At 54.9% G+C, this 18,732-nt stretch overlaps 2 protein-coding genes across 17 annotated transcripts in view; one reads left to right on the top strand and one right to left on the bottom strand.

The window, feature by feature from the left end:
• Positions 1-67: 67 nt before the first annotated feature.
• DNAAF8 (dynein axonemal assembly factor 8) lies at positions 68-16,586 on the bottom strand. 5 transcript variants are annotated; one of them, XM_046666193.1, is made up of 9 exons: positions 15,933-16,047; positions 14,667-14,844; positions 12,861-12,992; positions 9,825-10,346; positions 7,861-7,978; positions 6,290-6,431; positions 5,646-5,789; positions 5,145-5,249; positions 72-4,325 (listed from the first exon to the last, which is right to left on the bottom strand). In XM_046666193.1, the coding sequence occupies exons 2-9, from the start codon at positions 14,793-14,795 to the stop codon at positions 4,043-4,045; spliced, it is 1,575 nt and encodes a 524-aa protein (XP_046522149.1). In that variant the 5' UTR covers positions 14,796-14,844; positions 15,933-16,047; the 3' UTR covers positions 72-4,042. The 5 variants fall into 5 exon arrangements, with proteins under 5 accessions (XP_046522152.1, XP_046522149.1, XP_046522148.1 ...); XM_046666192.1 differs by lacking the exon at positions 15,933-16,047 and adding an exon at positions 16,319-16,586 and having other exon boundaries at positions 74-4,325; XM_046666194.1 differs by lacking the exon at positions 15,933-16,047 and adding an exon at positions 16,319-16,586 and having other exon boundaries at positions 74-4,325; positions 5,145-5,231.
• Positions 16,587-16,727: 141 nt separating this feature from the next.
• The window catches only part of ANKS3 (ankyrin repeat and sterile alpha motif domain containing 3), a 28,243-nt gene continuing 26,238 nt past the window's right edge, over positions 16,728-18,732 (top strand). For 3 of the 12 annotated variants that reach the window (XM_046666183.1, XM_046666181.1, XM_046666182.1), the window contains exons 1-2: positions 16,764-16,870; positions 17,496-17,666. Coding sequence is in view for 1 of the 12 variants with exons in the window: in XM_046666179.1 (XP_046522135.1) it covers positions 17,021-17,060 (40 nt within the window). In the remaining 11 variants the exon portion in view is untranslated. Of the gene's footprint in view, positions 16,871-16,914; positions 17,061-17,495; positions 17,667-18,732 lie in introns of those variants that run through there. The other 9 variants (XR_006889348.1, XR_006889349.1, XM_046666177.1 and 6 more) reach the window with 6 other exon arrangements.

Below are 18,732 nucleotides of genomic sequence, written 5' to 3'. Positions count from 1 at the left end.
GGAGGAGGGGAGGTGGGGGCAGGGGGAGAAGTGGGGAGGTGAGTGGGACCCGCCATCGAGACTCGGCCCAGCCTGAAGGAGCAGTGGTGTGGGAATGAGTGGCCTGCGTTCTGCCAGGTGCCAGTGACCCTGGAGGACGTGGCTGTGTACCTGTCCCAGCAAGAACGGGGGTGCCTGGACCTGGCTCAGCGGGACCGCAGCTGGGAGGGGCTGCCAGAGAGTGAGGGTAACATGCAGGGGTGGGAGGAATTGCTGGTCACTGTCCCTCAGAGACCATGACGTGCCTGATGCAGGCCAGTCTCAGGGTGGCTCCTGCCCTTGGGCTGGCTGTGGCTGGCCCGGCATCTCCCCGACAGGCACGTGTTGGCCTCCGGGACCTGAGGCCCCAGCCATCCCACCGTCCCGCTCAGCACCTTTCCTGGCTCCCCACTGCCTGCAGGAGCCAGTCCAGCAGTTCTCAGACGTTGGCCTGACAAATCCCAGGGGAGTATGTTAAGAACAGGCCCTCAGGGGCCCTGCTCCCAGGGGTGGGTTCAGTGGGCGGGGGGGCCCTGGGGAGGAGTCCACTTGGCAGCCAGCTGTGTGCAGCCTGCAGAGCCAGGGCCGCTGGTGTCCCGTCAGTGGCCCCTCACCCGTATCCCAGGCACATGCCCAGAGCTGTCCTGGCTGCCTTCGTCTTTCGCTTCTTCACCGCACGCTTGGTGGTTTCACTTCACCCTCTGTGCCACCCTCAGCCCGCATGGGCACAGCTGCTCCCGGCACAGCCCCGGCCACCCACGGCCTCTCCTCACCGCCGCCCGGCTCCCTGCCCAACACTGTCACTTCTGCTTTTCCCGCTCAGCTTGTCCTGCCGTTCCTCATACCCACTCGGGCCCTGAAATGTTTTCTAAAGGAATTGAGATGCTGCTTTGTACCTGTTGGGGTTCTCCAGAGAGAGAAACAATAGGATGTGTGTGCGTGAGTGCAAGAGATTTTAAGGAATTGGCTCACACGATTGTGGAGGCCAGCAAGTCCAAAATCTGTAGGGCAGACCTGCAGGCTGGAATTCAGGCAGGATTTTTATGTCTTGAAACAGAATTCCTTCTCTGGGAACTTCAGGATTTGCTCTTAAGGCCTTCAACTGATTAGAAGTGGCCCACCCACAGTATGGAGGGTGACCTCCTCTCCTTATGGTCAACTGATTGTAGATGTTAATTATGTTTGCAAAGTAACCTCCACAGCAACATCTAGACTGGTGTTTGACCAAACAGCGGCATCACAGCCTGGCCAAGTTGGCACAGAAAATTAACCATCACAGACTTTGCTTTCCATCCTCATTCTTTCCAAACTAAGTACCCGTGGCATGAATGAAGGTGACACCTTCCTACTGCCCGTATGAGGAGGAGACTGATTTCCTGTGCGCATGCTGCTGGACCATGGCTCTCTGCTCTCTGTTCCGTGTGTCTCCCACTGTGCATTGTGGCTCTTGGCCATTTAATCTCCATTGTGAGGAAACTCTGGACCCCTCGGGGCATCAGGGTTTCCCTCCCACAGCCAGGGAAAGCCTCAGGGCCTGTTTCCTCATTTCCCTTCCCTTGGAGGAAACAGTAGTCTGCCCAGAAGCAAAACACTTCCCCACTCTTCTTTCACTTGGTCCACACCCGCATCCTTGTTTCTCTTTCCCCCTGAGCAGGCCTCCCCCCTCCCAGGCCCTGTCTAATAGCCCAGCGGGGTGAGGGGAAGGCCCGAGGGACCCAGCTCCTGCTGCCCTGCAGCTGGGAGGGTTCTGGCAGTGCTGGCTCGGGGTGGGGAGGGCAGCAAGAAAGAAGTGGGAGGCCCCGGTCAGATTCTCTGCACTCGTACAGGTTCACACCTTGCTGGTTGTGTTTGTGAAGTCAATCAAGGGCTTAGAGCAAGGGTCAGCAGACTAAAAGACCAGATAGTAAATATTTCCATTTTTATGGCTATATGGGCCCTGTTGTGACTAGTCAGGTCTGCCGTCATGGCGCAAAAGCAGCCACAGACAGTGGAAAATATGTGGGCGTGGCTGTGTCCCATGAAAACTTCCTTTGTAAAGATAGGAGGGCCTAAGTTTGCTGACCACTGCATAAAGACAGGCAGAGGAGAGAGACGAGTAAGAAAGGTTTACGTCTCCAGCAGAACCCCTCAGTGGGGAAGGAGAGAGTCACACCAAAGCAGGCTGGGACAGGGCGTGGCACGCGGATGCGGAGGTGAAGCTAGTGCCCGCAAGAAGCGAGGGCAGGGAGCCCAGGCCGAGCAGTGGGGTCAGAAAGCCCCCAGGCGTCACCTGGATCTGCACGCAGGGGTGGAGTTGCTGGGTCGTGTGGTGACTCTGTAACCTTTTGAGGGACTGCCAGACTCAGTTCCTCTTTAACAGTCCTCACAGCAGGCCGGAGAGTGGCTCCATCAGCATCTCAGTTGTACACATGTACATGGAAATGGAGGCCCAGTAAGTGTAAGCTCAGGCCCACGTTTGGCCACTTGGTATAAAGTTTATTTTCTATCACTGTTTGTGAAACTTCCTAAATGAACTTATTGGTGGCATTAAAAGAAGTAGAGATGAGGGAAATGGAGTTAAAGAAAAGAAAATGGCCTTTGCTTTTGATGGCAGGGCTTGTGGCACCAGCAGAGGTGTGCTACATTTAGGCCACCCTGTCTACACTGTGTGTGCCCCGGAGCTGAGGGTGAGGGCCTCTGCAGGTGGGAGAGGGCCTGGGGAGCCCAGGTGACAACAGCCTGGCCACATTCCCTTCAGGAAGGTCTCCCTGGGCCTCCTGTGGCCTTGGTGGAAGCCCACCTCGCATCTGGCTTCAAAGGAAAACTCCCCTCGTTGGGAGTGGGGGCAGCTGGTGGGGCCCCCGTGGCCAGATCACGGTCTGTGGCCCAGATCTTGGCCGGCTGAGGTCCGGCAGGGCCTGGCTTGCCTGGTACAGGGCTGGATGGGAAGGGACCCTTGCCCACCCTCAGCTCATGGCAGCCAGCTGTGACCCCAGGTGAACGCTGGAACTTGTACCCAAATGCCAAGGACCCTGCTGGACTGCCTGAGCCTCTAGCGTGGGAGGACCCGAGATAATTTCTCTGCTCTTCCCGTGGGGCAGGCAGCGGGGAGGGGCAGCGACTCTGAGACGTGGACCTTGGAAACGCACTGAGGTGCCACAGATGAGAGCTTCAGCCTGTTGGGAGCACAGGGCTGAGAACAACAGTTAGGAAAGGCCTCTGTGAAGACGGCGGCTCGGGGGATAATACTTGCAAAGGAACAGGGCGAGGGAGACAGGAGCGCTTCCTGTGGCCCCCCAGCTCTTGCTGGTCATGCACAAGGGAGGGCACTGCTCTGTTCCACGGGGACAGTTTCAGGTGTTCTATAACATTCAGTATTCTATCTGTATTTAAAGGTCAACTCCACCTTTAGTTTGGAAGGACCTTAGAACATATATGTGCCTTTGTGTCTTGGTTAAAGAAAAAAGAGAAATCAAATTTCAATCTTTACGTCTTTATCGAAAAGTCCATTGCGGCTGGGGGGGGGGGGGTGTTAATTTAGGAACACAAAGTAGCAAGCATCCAGGGACCCTGAAAATCAGGCTAAATTCCCTTTCGACACCCTTTTAACCCTGAAATTCTCTAAATATGTTTTACTTAAGTTTTATAGCTTTAGAAAAAGACCTTGTATTATGGAAATAATAGACGCACGTTAAAGAGAAAAAAATGCAGAAATGGAAAAGGGTGAAGAAGCCTCATAGTCCGACTATGGGGACAAACCATTGTCTCATGGTGTTTCCTTCCAGGCCCTTTCAGAGGATCGGGTCCCGCAAGTTGTCTCATGCTGTGTGTACAAGTTTGTACTGGTATCTTTGTTCCGAATGCATGAACGTGTTCTGATGGAATTCTAACAGGGGGCTGGATCCCCAGTCAGGGTCCCTGTGCTACAAAAGCACATGCTAATAGAAACGGGGGTGGCGGGGCGAAGGGAGCCCTGGGGGCCCAGGTCTGTTGAGGGAATGTCAAATCATCCTGCTGACCTCCTCCGATCTGTTACCAGAGGCATCTACACTTGGCCCAGAGGAGGCACCAGGGTCTCCTGGGCTGTCCCTGGCCCAAAAGGGTCCCCCAGGGCCCTGGGACTTCCTCCAGGGGGTCTGGCCTGGGCCCTCTGCCTCTCAGCCTGGAGTATTCCGTGTTGCTTCCTCCCAGTTCCGGATCCAGCGGAGTCTTCAGGGGCCTGGGCCTTCTGGCTGCAGGGACCCTTGCTGGCAGGCAACTCGGGCTGAGCAGTCCCCTTCCGAAATGCCCTGAGCTGCTGGAGAAGCTGACTTTTCCCGGTACAGTCCCTGTGACATGAGAAGCAACCTCAGTCACACCAAGTGGAGGCCACACCTCCCAACACTTTGCCACTGAGCCAGGACACAGACAGAAAAGCCAGAGTGCTTCTGGAGCATGTTCCCGGTTGGCAAGACAATTAGGCCTGCAGCCTCCCTGCCCTGGGCGAGTCACGTGGCATGTCAGCATGTTAAAGGCTCTGCGAGGGAGCCTGTGGGACACTTCAACCCAAATTTGCCTTCCCTCTTCTTCCTGTGATGGCTATTCACGTCCCACATTAGGGGGAAAGTTGCATTAGACTCTGACATTCCCAAAGAGCAGGATCTGCAGGCTTTGCAATCCCCCAAATTTTAGATGCCGCCACAGCATATCCTTCTAATTCGCCAGGACCGCAGTGTGGGCCTCCCCATGGCGGAGACCCGAGCCTTCTCTGAACTTGACCTTTCACTTCTTAATTCACCCTGGCTAACAACTATCACTGTGGCCCATCCCTACACTCTCTCTTCATTTCCAGGGCCATCACTAGCAGGTGGCAAAATCAATTGGGGGAGCTATTTTTCAGGAAGAAAATGTACTGATCCCTTGAGAGGAAGCTAAGGTGTCCTTGGTGATGGTCAGGAGGACAGCAGGCCAGGCTGAGAGGCTGCTGGGCCCCAGGTGGGCTCCCACACACTACCCTCCCCACCTCCTGGACGGTCCCACACCCTCGTGTGCTCGCCCTTTGGGTGCGAGACACAGAGCTCAAGGCACAACTGTTACAGTGCCGCGAGAGCCTGCTGCAGAGGCAGAGGTCGGGGATCCCCAGGTAGCGGGAGCCCCCTTGTGGTTACCTCAGCCCCGAGGGGCCCTGCTGCTCTCTCCGAACTGCTGTCTCCTCTTCCCCCTCCTCCTCGCTGTCAGAGGAGCTGGAGATGGAGCTGGGGGCAGGAAATGGGCTGGGGGCAGGAAATGGGGGCTCGCTGGATGTCGCCCAGTCCACCCTGGCTCCTACTAGGGACTTGGAGTGCCCAGGCCTCCTTGGTGACCCAAGGCAGGAGGACAGGCAGGCCAGCCAAAACCAAAGGGCCACTGGGCTTCCTGCCAAGTGGCGGAGGGATGTAGGTACCCCAAGGCAATGTGCCCTGGCCTAGAAAGATGGCCCTCTGCCCCCACTTCCTCCCTTCCTGCGCAGGGAGCGTGCCGATGGGAGCAGGGGGATTGTTGGCCAGGCTCGTTCTGCTGAAAGCACTTCTCAAGTGAGCAGTGCCTGTGGAAGTCCCTGTTCCTCCCAAGGCCAGTGTGGTACCTACGAAGCAGCAGGTCTACTGTAGGGCTGTCACTGCTCCGTGTACCTTTCCGATGACCCCTGGTCTGATGGCTCCTTGGGCCGAAGGTCCATGAGGATGGTGGGAGGCTCCGCTGTGCTCCTTAGCCGCGTGCCTGCCGCCAGTGTCGGGCCCAGCTCAGCCTGGGAGCCCAGCTCCGTGGAAGCACATCTGAGATGAGAAGAGCAGGGAGTGCTGAGTCCGTCTTGGTGATGATGGTGTGACCTGTGCCGGGTCATGGCTGCCACCGACTGAGCCCCCACTGTACGTGGGGCACTGAGGTGGGCCCGATAAACGCATTTGCTCTTTGACTCTTCAGAACAACCCTCCTCAGGGAAAGGCTCTGATTGGCCTGGCTGGGGTTGGATGCCCAGGGCTGGCTCCATCCCTGGTGGCCATCCTGCTCCCAGGGAGGCCTTGTGGATGGTGAAGGGAGGGCTCCCATAGGTTGGGGGTAAGAGCAGGTGCTTTGAGGCTTGACTCCCAGCTCTGCCACATACGGCCTGGGCAAGTCAACCTCTCTGAGGCTCAGTTTCCCCTCTAAAATGCACCCACCTGATCAGGTTCTTGAGACGAAATGAGACATACACATCAAGTGCCCCGCCCCCAACGGTAGGCCTAATGAATACTGCATGGCCGTGGGCCAGTTCTAGAGAGAACGGAAGTCCCACCTGCTTCCAGCCTCCTGCTGCCCGGTGTCCTGGGGTGTGTCAGCGGGCACCTCCCTGGCAGAGGAAGAGGCTCTGGACTGCGTGGTGCACAGCAGGGCAAGCTGTTCCATGAGCCTCTCCTGGGCGCTCGGCACAGCATGGTCTGATGGGAGAGGGGAGGCTGCTTAGTGGGGACCTGGCCCCTGTTTGGCTTACAGTGGGCTAAGCCTCGGGACCCCTCGTGGGGACATACCTCTGGCTTGTGGAGAAGTGATGGGGCCAGCTGGAGGCCCCCCCGACCCCTCCTCTACTCAGGGCCCTCTCTAAGGAACCCCCTCCAGCTCAGCAGGGCCGGCGGAGCTGTGCCTTCAGGAGCAGGGAGTCGTGTCCGAGCCTCGTGAAGCAGCAGTGACTTCTTCCTAACCATGTATGCAGCTCCCTCACCCCCGAGTCCCACTTGTCAGCAGGAACCATCATCCACATTCTGTGTGTTCTTTTTTTTTTTAACAGCAATGGGATCATCCTCTATGGATTGTTTTCACTGAATGTGTTACGTCTTTCCACGCGAATGCATGTGTAGATTGCCCTCACTGAGCTGCAGAGCGCTCTGTGATGACCGGTTTAGCTGGACGACTACTGAAAACTGAAGATGGGTTCTTTCCAGCTTTTCACAATTAGAGCAACGCTGCAACCAACATCCCTGAGCACACATCTTTCCCCACCAGGGCGAGTGTGTTCAGGAGACTTCAGAAGTGGACCAGCCTGATCAAAGGCTTATGTGCCTTTAAAACAGAGAACAGATTTTGCCATACTACCTTCCAAAAAGGGGATAGCAGTTCTAGCCCCCACCCCCACCCCACCTCACAGGAGGGTGGGTTTCTCCGCATCCTGCTATAAGGGGTTAAATTACAAACAAAACCTTGCTTCAAACAGCACCAGGGGCTGTGGGCCACAGAGGAGCCTTTGCTCTGGAACTGGAGGCCGGAACCCAGCTGCTCCTCGCATCTTTGCCTCAGACCTGCCCCCACTCACCTTCGTGGGCCAGAGTGGCCGCAAAGGGATGGGAGCTGTCATTTTCTTTACAAAACTGCCCAGAGCAAGGCCACAAATACAATGACAGTGATCACATCCCTGACTTTCTTTTGTGAATGGGGAGGTGAGTGGAAGCAGGACTGTGCTTAGGAACTGGCTGAAGGGACATAAAAGGCAGGCTGACTTTGCTCCCAGAAAGAAAGAGAGGTAGGAAGGTGGGGAGGAGGAAAGGGTGTGGGTTGAGGGCAGGGACTGTGTCTGAAGGGCCGCCTCTTGTATCCCCAGGACCCAGGCCATGCTTGGCACATAGCAGGCAGTCACATATATAATGAATGAATGAACGAATGGAGTGAGTGGATGAAGAAGTGAATGAGTAAATGAATGAATGAAGTCTTTCAAGGACTGGCACCTGAGTGTTCAGGACCGTGAGGGCCAAGCTGTGGAGAGGACATGGTGGGCTGCGGGGCTGATGGTGCCCAGCCCAAGCCCTATTTTATTGAGAGGCCCTGGAAGAAGCTGCTTGTGGGGATGCACTTGGGCCCTGGCGTTCAAGGTCAGACCTCGGCCCTGGAGGCGGTCAGCTGCCCACCAGGCGGCTCCAGGGGCGCCGTCTCCCCGGTCGTCTTCTCGTCCTGCCAGACTCTGAAGGATGTGATCCAAGTCCCACTCTTCAAATTGCTGAAATAATTACAACACTGATTACGTGGCTGCCGCGGGGTCCCAGAGGCACAAGTACCTGATTTCACAGCCACCGTGACCAACGGAGGCTGTGGTGGGATGTCGTGGGGTAGAAATCGGGCCGAGGTGCATACCCACGTTTGCGCACAGGCTCACTCACCCACCCTGTGTGGGCTGCAGAATGAACTGCTGTTCTCGCCACTTCCTTCCCACGCATGTTTTGGGCAATGCTTTTGTTTCTTGTGTAAAGACATTGACCTGGAGGAAACCCAGTGTCATCCTAAATCTTTTTAGGTTCAAACAGGTTTAAAATGTTGGGAGGTTAAGGTGTTTTGCTCTTTTAAGAAATAGATTGTTCCAGGCAGGTGCACTGGAGGACTTGGAAGACAGTGCTGTGGGGGAGGGGGGAGGACATTAATCAGGAATTGACGTTTCTTATGTGTGAACTTGTCGCTCCTGGCAGCCCGAGAGGTGAGTGAAAATAAAGGCGTTTAGGGGCGAGCAGAAAGGAAAGAATGGGACTCGTCAGAATGGAATTGGAGAAAATGACCTCTGTGTACACCCGAGGCCAGTTTTCTCTAAGTTGTTAAGAAAGTGATCCAGGGGCCGGCTGGTGGCATAGTGGTTAAGTTCGTGTGCTCTGCTTTGGCGAACCAGGTTTGGATCACTGGCCCTGACCTATACACCACCTATCAAGCCACGCAGTGGCGGCATCCCACATAAAAAGTAGAGGAAGATTGGCAACAGATGTTAGCTCAGGGCCAATCTTCCTCACCAAACAGAAAAGAAAGTTATCTGACATTTGTAAATCAGGGGAAAAAGAGAATTGCATGACTTTTCAATGCTATGCTGGAGCATTTTCTAACAAGCCCGCCTCTCTAGGGGAAGGTGACTCGGTCTGCACAGTTGACCAGGGCCCACCTGTATTACAACTTTGTAAAACTAAGACGTTTGCGATGGTTTTCTTTTCCATCTAGTAGAGAGGATAATCCCAAAGGTAACAGTTCTGTTGCCCTGTAGGACGTTGACCAATTTTATCTCAGCATTCATTTCTTTTTGCCTGGTGTCTTACAAAATCCTAGTTTCTCACAATCTCTTTAAACTGGCTTGGTCATCCTGCGGGTTCCACCTTGAATGAACCAAGTACAAGGTTAACAGGTGCTCATTATCCGTGTGAGAATGAGGGCTTTGACGTTTGAGAATTATGCTTTGACAGAGTCTGTTCTCTATCGTATATGTGGTTGTATGTCTTCATAAACAGGATTGGGATTAGCATTCTTTTTCGTTAAGAAGGCTGAGCCTCCTTGCTCTTCCTCATCCTGGTTAACTCTACCTGAGGATGCTCTGTCTGCCAGGACGACGCACCCACTGCCGGTGGACCTGGGAGCACAGGCCTAAGGTTGTCGCTATAGACTGAACGGCTGTGTCCCTCTAAAATTCACGGGCTGAAATCCTAACCCCAATGTGATGGTATTAGGAGGTGGGGCTCTTGGGAGGTGATCAGGTTATGAGGGGAGAGCCCCCATGAATGGAACTAGTGCCATTATAAAAAAGGGGGCTTCAAAGAGCCCCCTAAGTCCTTCCACCAAGTGAGGACACAGCGAGAGGATGGCAGGCCCTCCCCAGACACTGAACGTGCTGGCACCGTGCTCTTGGACTGCCGGCTCCAGAACTGTGAGAAATGACTTTCTGTTGTCTCAGCCCCCACTCTATGGGATTTCATTATAGCAGCTCAAATAGACAAAGACGGGTGTAGTGGGCCGGCCTCAAGTTGGCCTGTGGATGGCCAGCTGGGAGCCACCGTGCAGGGCCCGCCCCAAGGAAGCACAGGGCAGGGGGTCCCTACCTGGAGGGAGAGCAGTGGCGGTCCTTCCCGGGGCCGCTCTGGTGGCACCTCTGGTCTTGGACCTGATGCTGCAGCTCCACAGGGCATCTCCTTCACTTGACCTTGGTCACTGCAGGCTGGGCTCTGGGCATCCCAGGTGACTTTGTGGAGAATGTCTCTCTCGATCATCTTCCTTCTCTCCCTTCGGAGGGCTCTGTGGTCTGCGGGGTCTGAGCCCTTGAGGGCGCGGGAGGCAGTGCCTGGGGGCTCTGCCTTCAGGTCTCCTTCCTGTGGGGAGAAGGTGGCTTCTCCCTGCGGCCCCCAGTGAGGACTCTGGGACCCTTTGGTGTTGAAGGACATGCGCCCAGATTCGCCTTCCTGCCACTTGGGGGTCTCCTGGAACATCCTAAGAAGAGAGCTGCTCTGGCCATGGCTCTCCAAAGGCCCGCCAGGGTCCCTTCCTCCTAGAGAGGCCGAATCCTTTGTCCTCGCATCCCATTCAGTCCAGGGTTCGATGGCGAATCCCACAGGCACCACAACTGGCTATCGAGAAAACAGGCGTCCTGGTGAACAGCCTCGAAAACATACGTCAGGGAATTCTTTTAAATTGTAGTAAAATATGTCTATAACATAAAACTTGCCATTTTAACCATTTTTAAGTGTTCACTTGAGTGGCATTAAGTACATTCACAATGTTGTGCAGCCATCACCACTATCTATTTGCAAAGCTCTTCCATCAGCCCAGAGACTCTGAGCCACCCCGGGAACCACTAATCTACTTTCTGCCTCTATGAACTTGCTTATGCTAGATGTTTCATAGAGGGGAACCATACAATATTTGTCCTCTTGTGCCTTTTCTCTTAGCTTAGCGTTTTCAGGGTTCATCTACGTTGTAGCATGTGTCAGTACTTCATTCGCTTTTATGGATTTCAGCAATACTCTGTTGTATGGCTAGACCACGTTTGTTTGTTGATGGACACGTGGGTTGTTTCCACCTTTTGGCCACTGTGAATAGGCCACACAGCTATTAGCAGGTGGACGAGATGAAACCCAGGCCCTCTGACTCCAGAGCAAGCCCATGGCCTCAACCCCAGTGAGTTGGTACAGACTTTCCTATTCCAGATTTAAAAAAAAAATCCTCCAGAAGAGTTGCCAAGGTAATGGCAGACATGAAGAAAACACAAAATAAAGCCCTGTGGACATCATTCCACTGGAACTAAACAGGGTCTTGGCAGCCCTGGGAATTTCTCCTATTTGGGGTTCCTTCAGATGTACTTCTAGGCGTGGCTGAGGGAGTGGGTGATTTGTGTCCTGGTGATGGGTAGGGGACACACCCTGGCTCTGTAAGATGGCCCTGTGTCAGTGCTCACACTGAGGACTGCAGAACTCGGTGAACCACTCATCTGAACGTGCACCTTGAGACCTGACCGAGCTCCAGCATGGCTTCTGGGAGCGTGAGGCTGGGATGGCCCCAGCGCCCCATTAAATGCCGGCCGGGGACAGGAAGCTCACCACTGCTGCCAGGAGAATCCACTGTTTGTTCCAGCCAACACCTATGATAGGCCCTGACCTCCCTTTCTCAGAGCATTTACTGAGAAGGAGGCATAATTGTGAACATGAGTCTGTCACAACTCAGGAGCACCTGTGACCCAGCTGAGAGCCATTCCTCTGAAATGCACTCGTCGGGAGGGAGAGGCCCTCTGTGTCCCTCTTCCCTGGAGGACAGCCTCACGACTTCCATAACTGCCACCAGCAGACACACCTGGCCTAGTCGCATCTATGCTGACGGGCTCCTTGTGATGTTTCACTCCTCTGACTACCGAGCCCGGCTCTCCCCCGCCCTCCTTCTCCCTTTAAAACACCGTCACCTCTGCACAAATCACGGAGCTCAGCTCTGTCCCTGTGGTCAGTAGTTACCGACAAAATCTGCCTCCACCGCTTTAAGCAATGTCTGGCCGTGTTTGTCTTTGACAGCACGCCCCATGCCCTGGTTAGTGAGTGAGGGCTAGTGTATTGCTGGGTGCAGCTGAGCCGGGGGAAGTGCACGGAGGGAGCCAGGCCTGGCTCCTGGAGCCTTTGCACATTGAGAAGAGCTGAACAGGCCTGACGGTTGGGGACCCGCCCAGCAATGGAAGCGCACTGATGGGTTCTGTTTATAAAGGCAGTAATTAATTTTATCATTAAGCCATTAATTTTTGATAGAGTTCTTGGTCTTGCCTGGGACCCTGGGCAATGGGGAGACAAGAAGACGGAAAATTCACTCTACATTTGGCGATGACTACAACCACAATACAGTCATGTGTCACTTAAAACAGGGATATGTTCTAGGAAATGCATTGTTGGGCGATTTCGTTGTTGTGCGAACCTCACAGAGCATACTTAAACCTACTACACACCGAGGCTCTATGGTACTGAGCCTATGGTCTTCTGGGACCCCAGGCTTTTGTTCAGTCCATCGTTGACTGAAATATCGTCGTTCCGCAGTGCATGACTGTACTTAATTACAGAGTGTGCTCTGGCATTTTCTAATTGTTTCCTGTGTTCATCTCATCTCCCCACCTTCTTACCTCTGAATCCCACTGTTGCCCTTGTTAAATCAATGAGTGTTTAGGGAGTGCAGGCTTTTGTGAGAAGCCAGGTAGTGCTGAAGCCACCTGGGTTAAGGGAGAGGCACTGATGGCAAATCGTGACAATAGTCAGACAGTTCAGGGGGCCATGGTAGGGAAGAGGCCAGCAGAGGTGTGTGTGAATACGTGTGTGTGTGTGTGCACGTGTGCATGTGTGGCTGGGGGTCAAGAGGAAGAGCAGGGGCAAAATCGGAGAAAATAAGTTCCCCTCCCTGGCCCTGAGTGTGCTGGGCCCTGGGAGAGCGATGTGCGAACACCTTGAGTTGCCCCTGGAGAAAGGCCTGTGTGCAGATGCCAGTCCAGGGGCTTTAACCTCTGTGACCCATATTGCTGCTAGAGTCCGGTGAGAGGCATGGACACCCACACGCGCACCCCCTGCTGCCCGCAGGGCCCCGGCTTTGTGGATCCCCAGAGCCTGCGTCCCACAGACCTCAGGAGGAGACCCGTCGGCTGTTATGACCGAGGCCCCGGCAGGGGCTTCTGCCAGCTCCTCTGAGAAGTCTGGAATCAGGGCCGTTTGATTTCGCTGGAAGATGAACAGCTCTTCTTCCCCGCAGTCTGACTGTGGAGAAACAAGAGGGCTTCTGGATGACACGGCCCCAGGAGGGCCTCAGGGTTCGCCTACTCTCGCCGCGTCCAGCCCTGCTGCTCAGGAGCTGACTCGGGGTCTGGGAGATCAGTTCTCCAGCAAAGGGCCTTGCCCTGCCGCTGGTTCCTGCCCCTGGTTCCTGCCGATGCTCTAGAAACGGGCTCAGCAGCACCACGGGGTGGAGGTGAGATCCGGGGCCCCCGGTTCTGCACGTCCCTGCCACCCACAGCAGGTACTCAGTTAATGCCGGGGCTCAATGCACAGGGCAGCCACGTGGCAGCAGAATAAGCAGAGTCCAGCCCTCCCTCCACCATGACCTTGAGCCGCCACTTAGTGACAGGAGCCTTGGTTTGTTGCCTCTAAGGCGGGGTGGGGGGCATTTATAGTTGCCAGCCCACTTTACAGGGACAGTCTGAAGGCGCTGGGGTTGCGTTATCTACTCCCTATCAGCCTCACCTGCACTGGAAGACCCCTGAGGTCCAGGAAGCTCTGTCGCTTTCATCTTTGCAGGTGGTCTAGGTAGGACCCAAATCTGGCACGTTACTTCTAAAACCTTGCCCTTTCTCTAAACGCCTGGCTCCAGTCCATGTGTTTGGTACTGGCTGCTGAGAGCTCCTGCTAGTGCAACTCCCACCTTGCACTGTCAGTACACTTGCTGTTGCATCTTACACATGTGCACACACCTAATTTCCACTATGTGGAGAAGCTGGTACCGCTCACTTAAGCCTGAATTCAGAGTCACTTTTGTCACCCCGTAGTCCCTTAGTTGGTAGAAATTAGAAACACAATTACCATCATGGTGAGGCAGGGTCTGCCACAGTGTCTAATGTTACGAAGGGCTCCTGGTTCTTGAAGAGGCTGAGTAGGCTCCGTGAGTGTTTGTTGAATGAATGCATGTGACCAATAACAAAACTACTATGCATTGTACATTTACCACGTGCCAAGCACTGTGCTGTTATGTAGATTATTTAATCCTCACAACAACTTGCAATCAAAGCTGGGGTTTGATCCATGGGGAAAGTGGAGCCTCTCCTATGATGCAGCTCTCTGTTTATCATTATCGTCCTCCATGGAGCAACCTGGGGGGTTTGCCAGGACAAGACACGGACCAGGAAATAGGTGATTTTGTTAACGCTGATGTTAACTGAGCATGCGCTCTAGGCCAGGCACTTTACAGACAGAATCCGAAATTTGTACCAGTGATAACTATCTATATTTTGTAGTGAGGAAACCGAGGCCGACCCAGGTGTGGCAACCACCCCCAGGTTACATGGTAAGTTAGCACCCAAGTGAGGAGGGGACCCAGGTCTGCCTGATGCTAAAGCCCCTGCTCTTTCTACCTGCAGCGGTGCTGTTCTCCACTCCCAGTTGGGCCAGGATGTGGCCAGGACCACGACTGAGAGCGGCTGCCATTTCAGTGCATTGTGATAAGCCCCTGGAGGAATTCTCCAGTTGTGGTTTGGGACGGCTGATACGGCCCAGGAGGATGCTAAGCACCAGTGAATGTATTCAGAGAACACAAACAGAGATCATGTGGAAGCAGAGGCTGACAAGCTGTGAAGCTGGCCTTGGGTCAGCACCATGGTTGCCATGGGGAGCAAGGGCAGTTGGGGCCCAGGAAGACGTGAGAAGAAGGCGTTCACTCACCAAGGAGGAATCCGAGTCCAGCGACGGGAGCTGGTCCCTGACAGCCTCGAGCATGGCATCCCAGGGCCCCATCTGGGAGGCCCAGGGAGAGGGCAGCGAGGGCCCCACATCTTTGTCTTGGGATGCCATGGAGTCCCGGGCTCGGGATGCTTCTCAGTGTGCCATCATCCAAGGAGCCCTGCGGAGGACACACGGTGAGGTGAGAGGGTCCAGGGGCCAAGGGTCAGGAGCTCCGGGGATGCCTTTTCAAAGCATCTGCCACCCCGTGGGGGATGGATGCAAACCGACTCACAGACCTTCCACCCCATATTCCTTCTTGTTCTGCAGGTTCCTGTTACTGAGTGCCAGCCACACTGTGTATGCATCGTCTGTGTGTGTGTGTGTGTGTGTGTGTAGTGCAGTGTGGAGCCTGCACATATATGCATATGATGTATATAATAATTTAGATGATAATACATAATACAGATATATGTATTGATACATAATGATGTATGTATATGATATACAGAACGATACATGCATATGATAGATATATGTAAACTATACATATACATCCCATATAACATAGATACCATTATTACCTACGTTTTCTGGGCTCAGAGAAGTTTTGTAGTTAGCAAATGGCAAAGACAGAATTTGTATCAAAGTTAGAGGGGATTCCAAGCCCTACTACCCTTTACTTCCTCCTGACAAAGCAATAGACTAGAGACATTTTGGTGTCCCCAGGGGAATTTTTTTTGGAGTCACCACTCACATTAACCCCTACACCCAGGCACTGACCTAGCCCCCTTTTTGCATCCCAGAGTCTAGAAGTAGATGGCCCGGTCCCTCAAGGGTCCCAGGGGCTTTAGGAATGTGGGATGATGGTAAACTTCAGAGCCAGCGTCTGGGAAATCCTTGCAGCCTGAGAGGCAGCTGTGCCTATCAAACGGGAAGAGAACTCCTGCCCCAGCCCTGCTGGCTGTCACTCTGGTCGGCGCCCCCACAGCAGAAACGGCAGTGCCTGCTTCTTCTGTGCTTACAGGAGCGGGGACAGGAGCTTGGTGCACCCTGAATAGGGAACATCAGGGTAGGGGGAATGCATCCGATACATGCATCATGGGCTGTTCTCTGGCTGCAGGGCAGATCACAGGGCAACAGGATCCACCAAGGTGAAGGGGGCTATCGGAGACTAAGTTCTACAGGCGGACAAGGCAATAGGGGAGTGACAGGTATTACGGGCTGCGGGAAGAAGATGTACGGTGGCTCAGAGGAGTGAAAACTGACCCACAAGTTGGGGAAGACGGTGTCAGTTGCCGGAATATGCGGGGAAAACGGACCAGATCGCGAAGAGTCCTGAACGTCAAGTTGGTGCTGGCTCAACCGGCAGACGCGGGTTAACTCCGAATCCTGGCTCCACCTCCACGTCCGTTTCTTGGCTGCAGCCCGTTAGCCCCGTCCCAATCCCCGCCCCCGGCCACTCCTGCCACGGGGCGGCCGGTTGTTATGACAACTAGACGCCAACGGCCTCCCGGGTCAGACTTTTAAATTCTAAAGCTCGGAAACAGGATAACCCCTCGCCCGTCCTCCCACCCACCCCAGGCCGTTTCCTCCCGTCCCATCCAACTCCCGACATTTATCTCTGCAGCCGCGGCAGGCCCAAGGCCACTCACCTCCGGCCTCCGCCTCTGTCTCCCCTCCCCGCGCGGTCCTGACAGGGCTATAAACAGTCTCCAGGGTGTCCCTCCGGTCGTCTTCGCCCCCTTGGGCTGCGGTGCTGTTACTGAGGCTGTCGCCGCCTTCGGAATCCCCCCTGGGCAGAGTCTTACGTTGCTGGACTCAACCGCGTTCCCCACCCCCCCACTCCTCGTTCGGGACTTGGCGCGTCCTGCCTCTCTTGCACAGGATTGGTTCCCCTGGCCAGTGGAGGGGCGGGGCGGGGAGACGCTCTCTGTTCATTGGCTGCCGCGGGCGTCACACACCGAGCCGGGCGAGCGGACCGGAAGGTCCGGGTGCGGGACGGACGAATTCCGCAGCGCCGGGAGCTGCCCCGGGGACCCGCGAGCGTCCCGGCGTGCTCCGCGCCTCCCGTAACCACTTCCGGGGCGCGCGCGGAGCCGTGGGGTCCGGGCTCTGGGACAGCGGCCGGCGCGGCCGAGGGCGGGCCGGGCGGAGAGAGCGCGGCGGCTAGCGGCCCGGTGCCCGAGGCCCGAGGCCCAGCGCAGGTAGGCTCCGCGGCGGCGCGGCCCCGCCTGGTGCCGGCACCTGCTGTCTGCCTGCGGGCCCGGCGCGGGCGTGCAGCCCTGCCGCTGGCGCGCGTGCGTCTGTGAGTCCGGGCTTCCGCTCTGCCGCCGCGGAGCGGGGACGACGGAGCCATGTGCCGCGTGGGGTTGCTGGGAGGAGGCGCCGGGGCACGTGAGTGCTGTCGGTGCTCGGCTGGTTCCCGGGGACCCTCCCCAGGGCTTGGGGACGACGTTGGGAGGCTCCCGCCGGGGCTTTCACAGACCGCCTCCTTGTGGGCGTGACGGTCGACTCCCAACGTCATTTTTATTTATTAGTTAAAATATTATATTCTTAAAATAACAGATATTTGCCATTTTACAAAATGGACAGAACCGAAAGGTGGAGTGAAAATTAAAGGGTCGCCTTCCCAGTGCCACTTCCAGGAGATAAGTGCTGGAAGCGATATGTCCAAGACATTTTCTCCAAGTATGCAAATAGACGGATGTATGTAATCGTTTTATTCGTAACGAACACCCCGTCACTGCGGAGCGTTTGGCGTGTGGCAAGGTGACAAAGGAAATGACAGGAGCTTTATGGTTCCTTGGCGTCCGGGTTCTCCCTCCGTAGGCTCCTTGAGCGCTCTGCGGTGTCAGACGTGTGAGCGTCCGGTGGAAGGAGGGGACCGTGGGCCCCACCCCGGAGGAAGCGTTGGGAGGAGAAGAGGCACACGCAGAAGGCTGGAGGGGTGTATTGACAGGAGCCCTGAAGGATGCTCAGCTCATTTGGATTCTTATCCAGGTTCTGTGGGCCGGGACTGCTCAGCTTGGGGTTCCCACCTGCGAAGTGAGAGGGCTGGTTGAGCTCAGGCCCTGCCGGTGGGAAAGGCGGTGGTTCCAGAAAGCAGGCTTCGCTCTGAACTTTGTTACCTGCAGGCCCTAGCAGGGGTGCACGTACTCTCACCAGGGGCCTGCAAAGTCTTTGTCCCCCGAATTGGTGGTTTGTTTGTTGTTTGGCCATGTTGGCTGTCACCTGGAGTTGGAAGCATCCCTTAGTAGAGACTGAGGTCCTAAGGGCACCTGTGAACCACTGTGGCACCTGTAGGCCATCTGAACGGATGTGGCCTTTGTTTTCTCCTCCTCTCCCTTTTCTATGCTTACTTCCTTGTTCTTTCCCATCCAGGGTCTTAAGGGTTCTGCTAGGAAGCTGATGACTTGGTCTTGATTACTTCGGATTTCCAGAATAGAGGACTCGCGTAGTCACTCTCCAGCCTGGTGTTGTCCCAGCTGAGGACAAGTGTCACCCCACAAATTTACCAGCCTGTCACGTTCCCTCTTTCTTTCTCTCACTTTCAAGGGATGCGTAGGTAGATTTCTAGTTGGTTAACATTTGCTGAGCACCAGTCACGTCCTAGTTTCTGTCCTGAGGTTTTCTTTCCATTTTTTTCAAAATTTGTTTTTAAAATTTACATACGGTAAAATTCACTCATTTTGGTGGTCAGGTCTATGAGTTTTAATAAGTGCATAGAATCATATATACACTAGTCAAGATACGAAACAGGTCCATCACCCTCTTGCTGTTCCTCTGTGGCCCCTGCACCCCTCACCCCTTGGACCACTGATCTGTCCTTCAACCCTTTAGTTTTATCTTTCCTAGAAGGTCATGTAAATGGAATCATACAGCAGGTAGCCTTTTGAGTCTGGCTTCTTCCGTTTAGCATGGTGCACTTGAGATTGGAGTGTGGCGTGTGTCACTTGTTGGTCCCTTCTGCTTATTGCTGAGTAGCATTCCATTGTATGCACGTGCCACTGTTTGTGTAGCCATTTTTCCCTGGGTTTGTAACAGCAGCCCTTTGAGACAGCGTGTC

This window comes from Equus quagga, chromosome 7 (assembly GCF_021613505.1).
Source record: "Equus quagga isolate Etosha38 chromosome 7, UCLA_HA_Equagga_1.0, whole genome shotgun sequence".
Taxonomy (NCBI): Eukaryota; Metazoa; Chordata; class Mammalia; order Perissodactyla; family Equidae; genus Equus; species Equus quagga.
This window is presented reverse-complemented; position numbering and strand designations above follow the sequence as displayed.

Coding starts and splice junctions, on each gene's coding strand:
- DNAAF8 (XM_046666192.1), bottom strand. CDS start 14,795: ATGGCATCCCAAGACAAAGATGTGGGGCCCTCGCTGCCCTCTCCCTGG. Junction 7,979..9,824: donor CGCCACTGCTCTCCCTCCAG/GTAGGGACCCCC, acceptor TAATTATTTCAG/CAATTTGAAGAGTGGGACTT. Junction 6,432..7,860: donor TGACCGCCTCCAGGGCCGAG/GTCTGACCTTGA, acceptor CTCTCCCATCAG/ACCATGCTGTGCCGAGCGCC.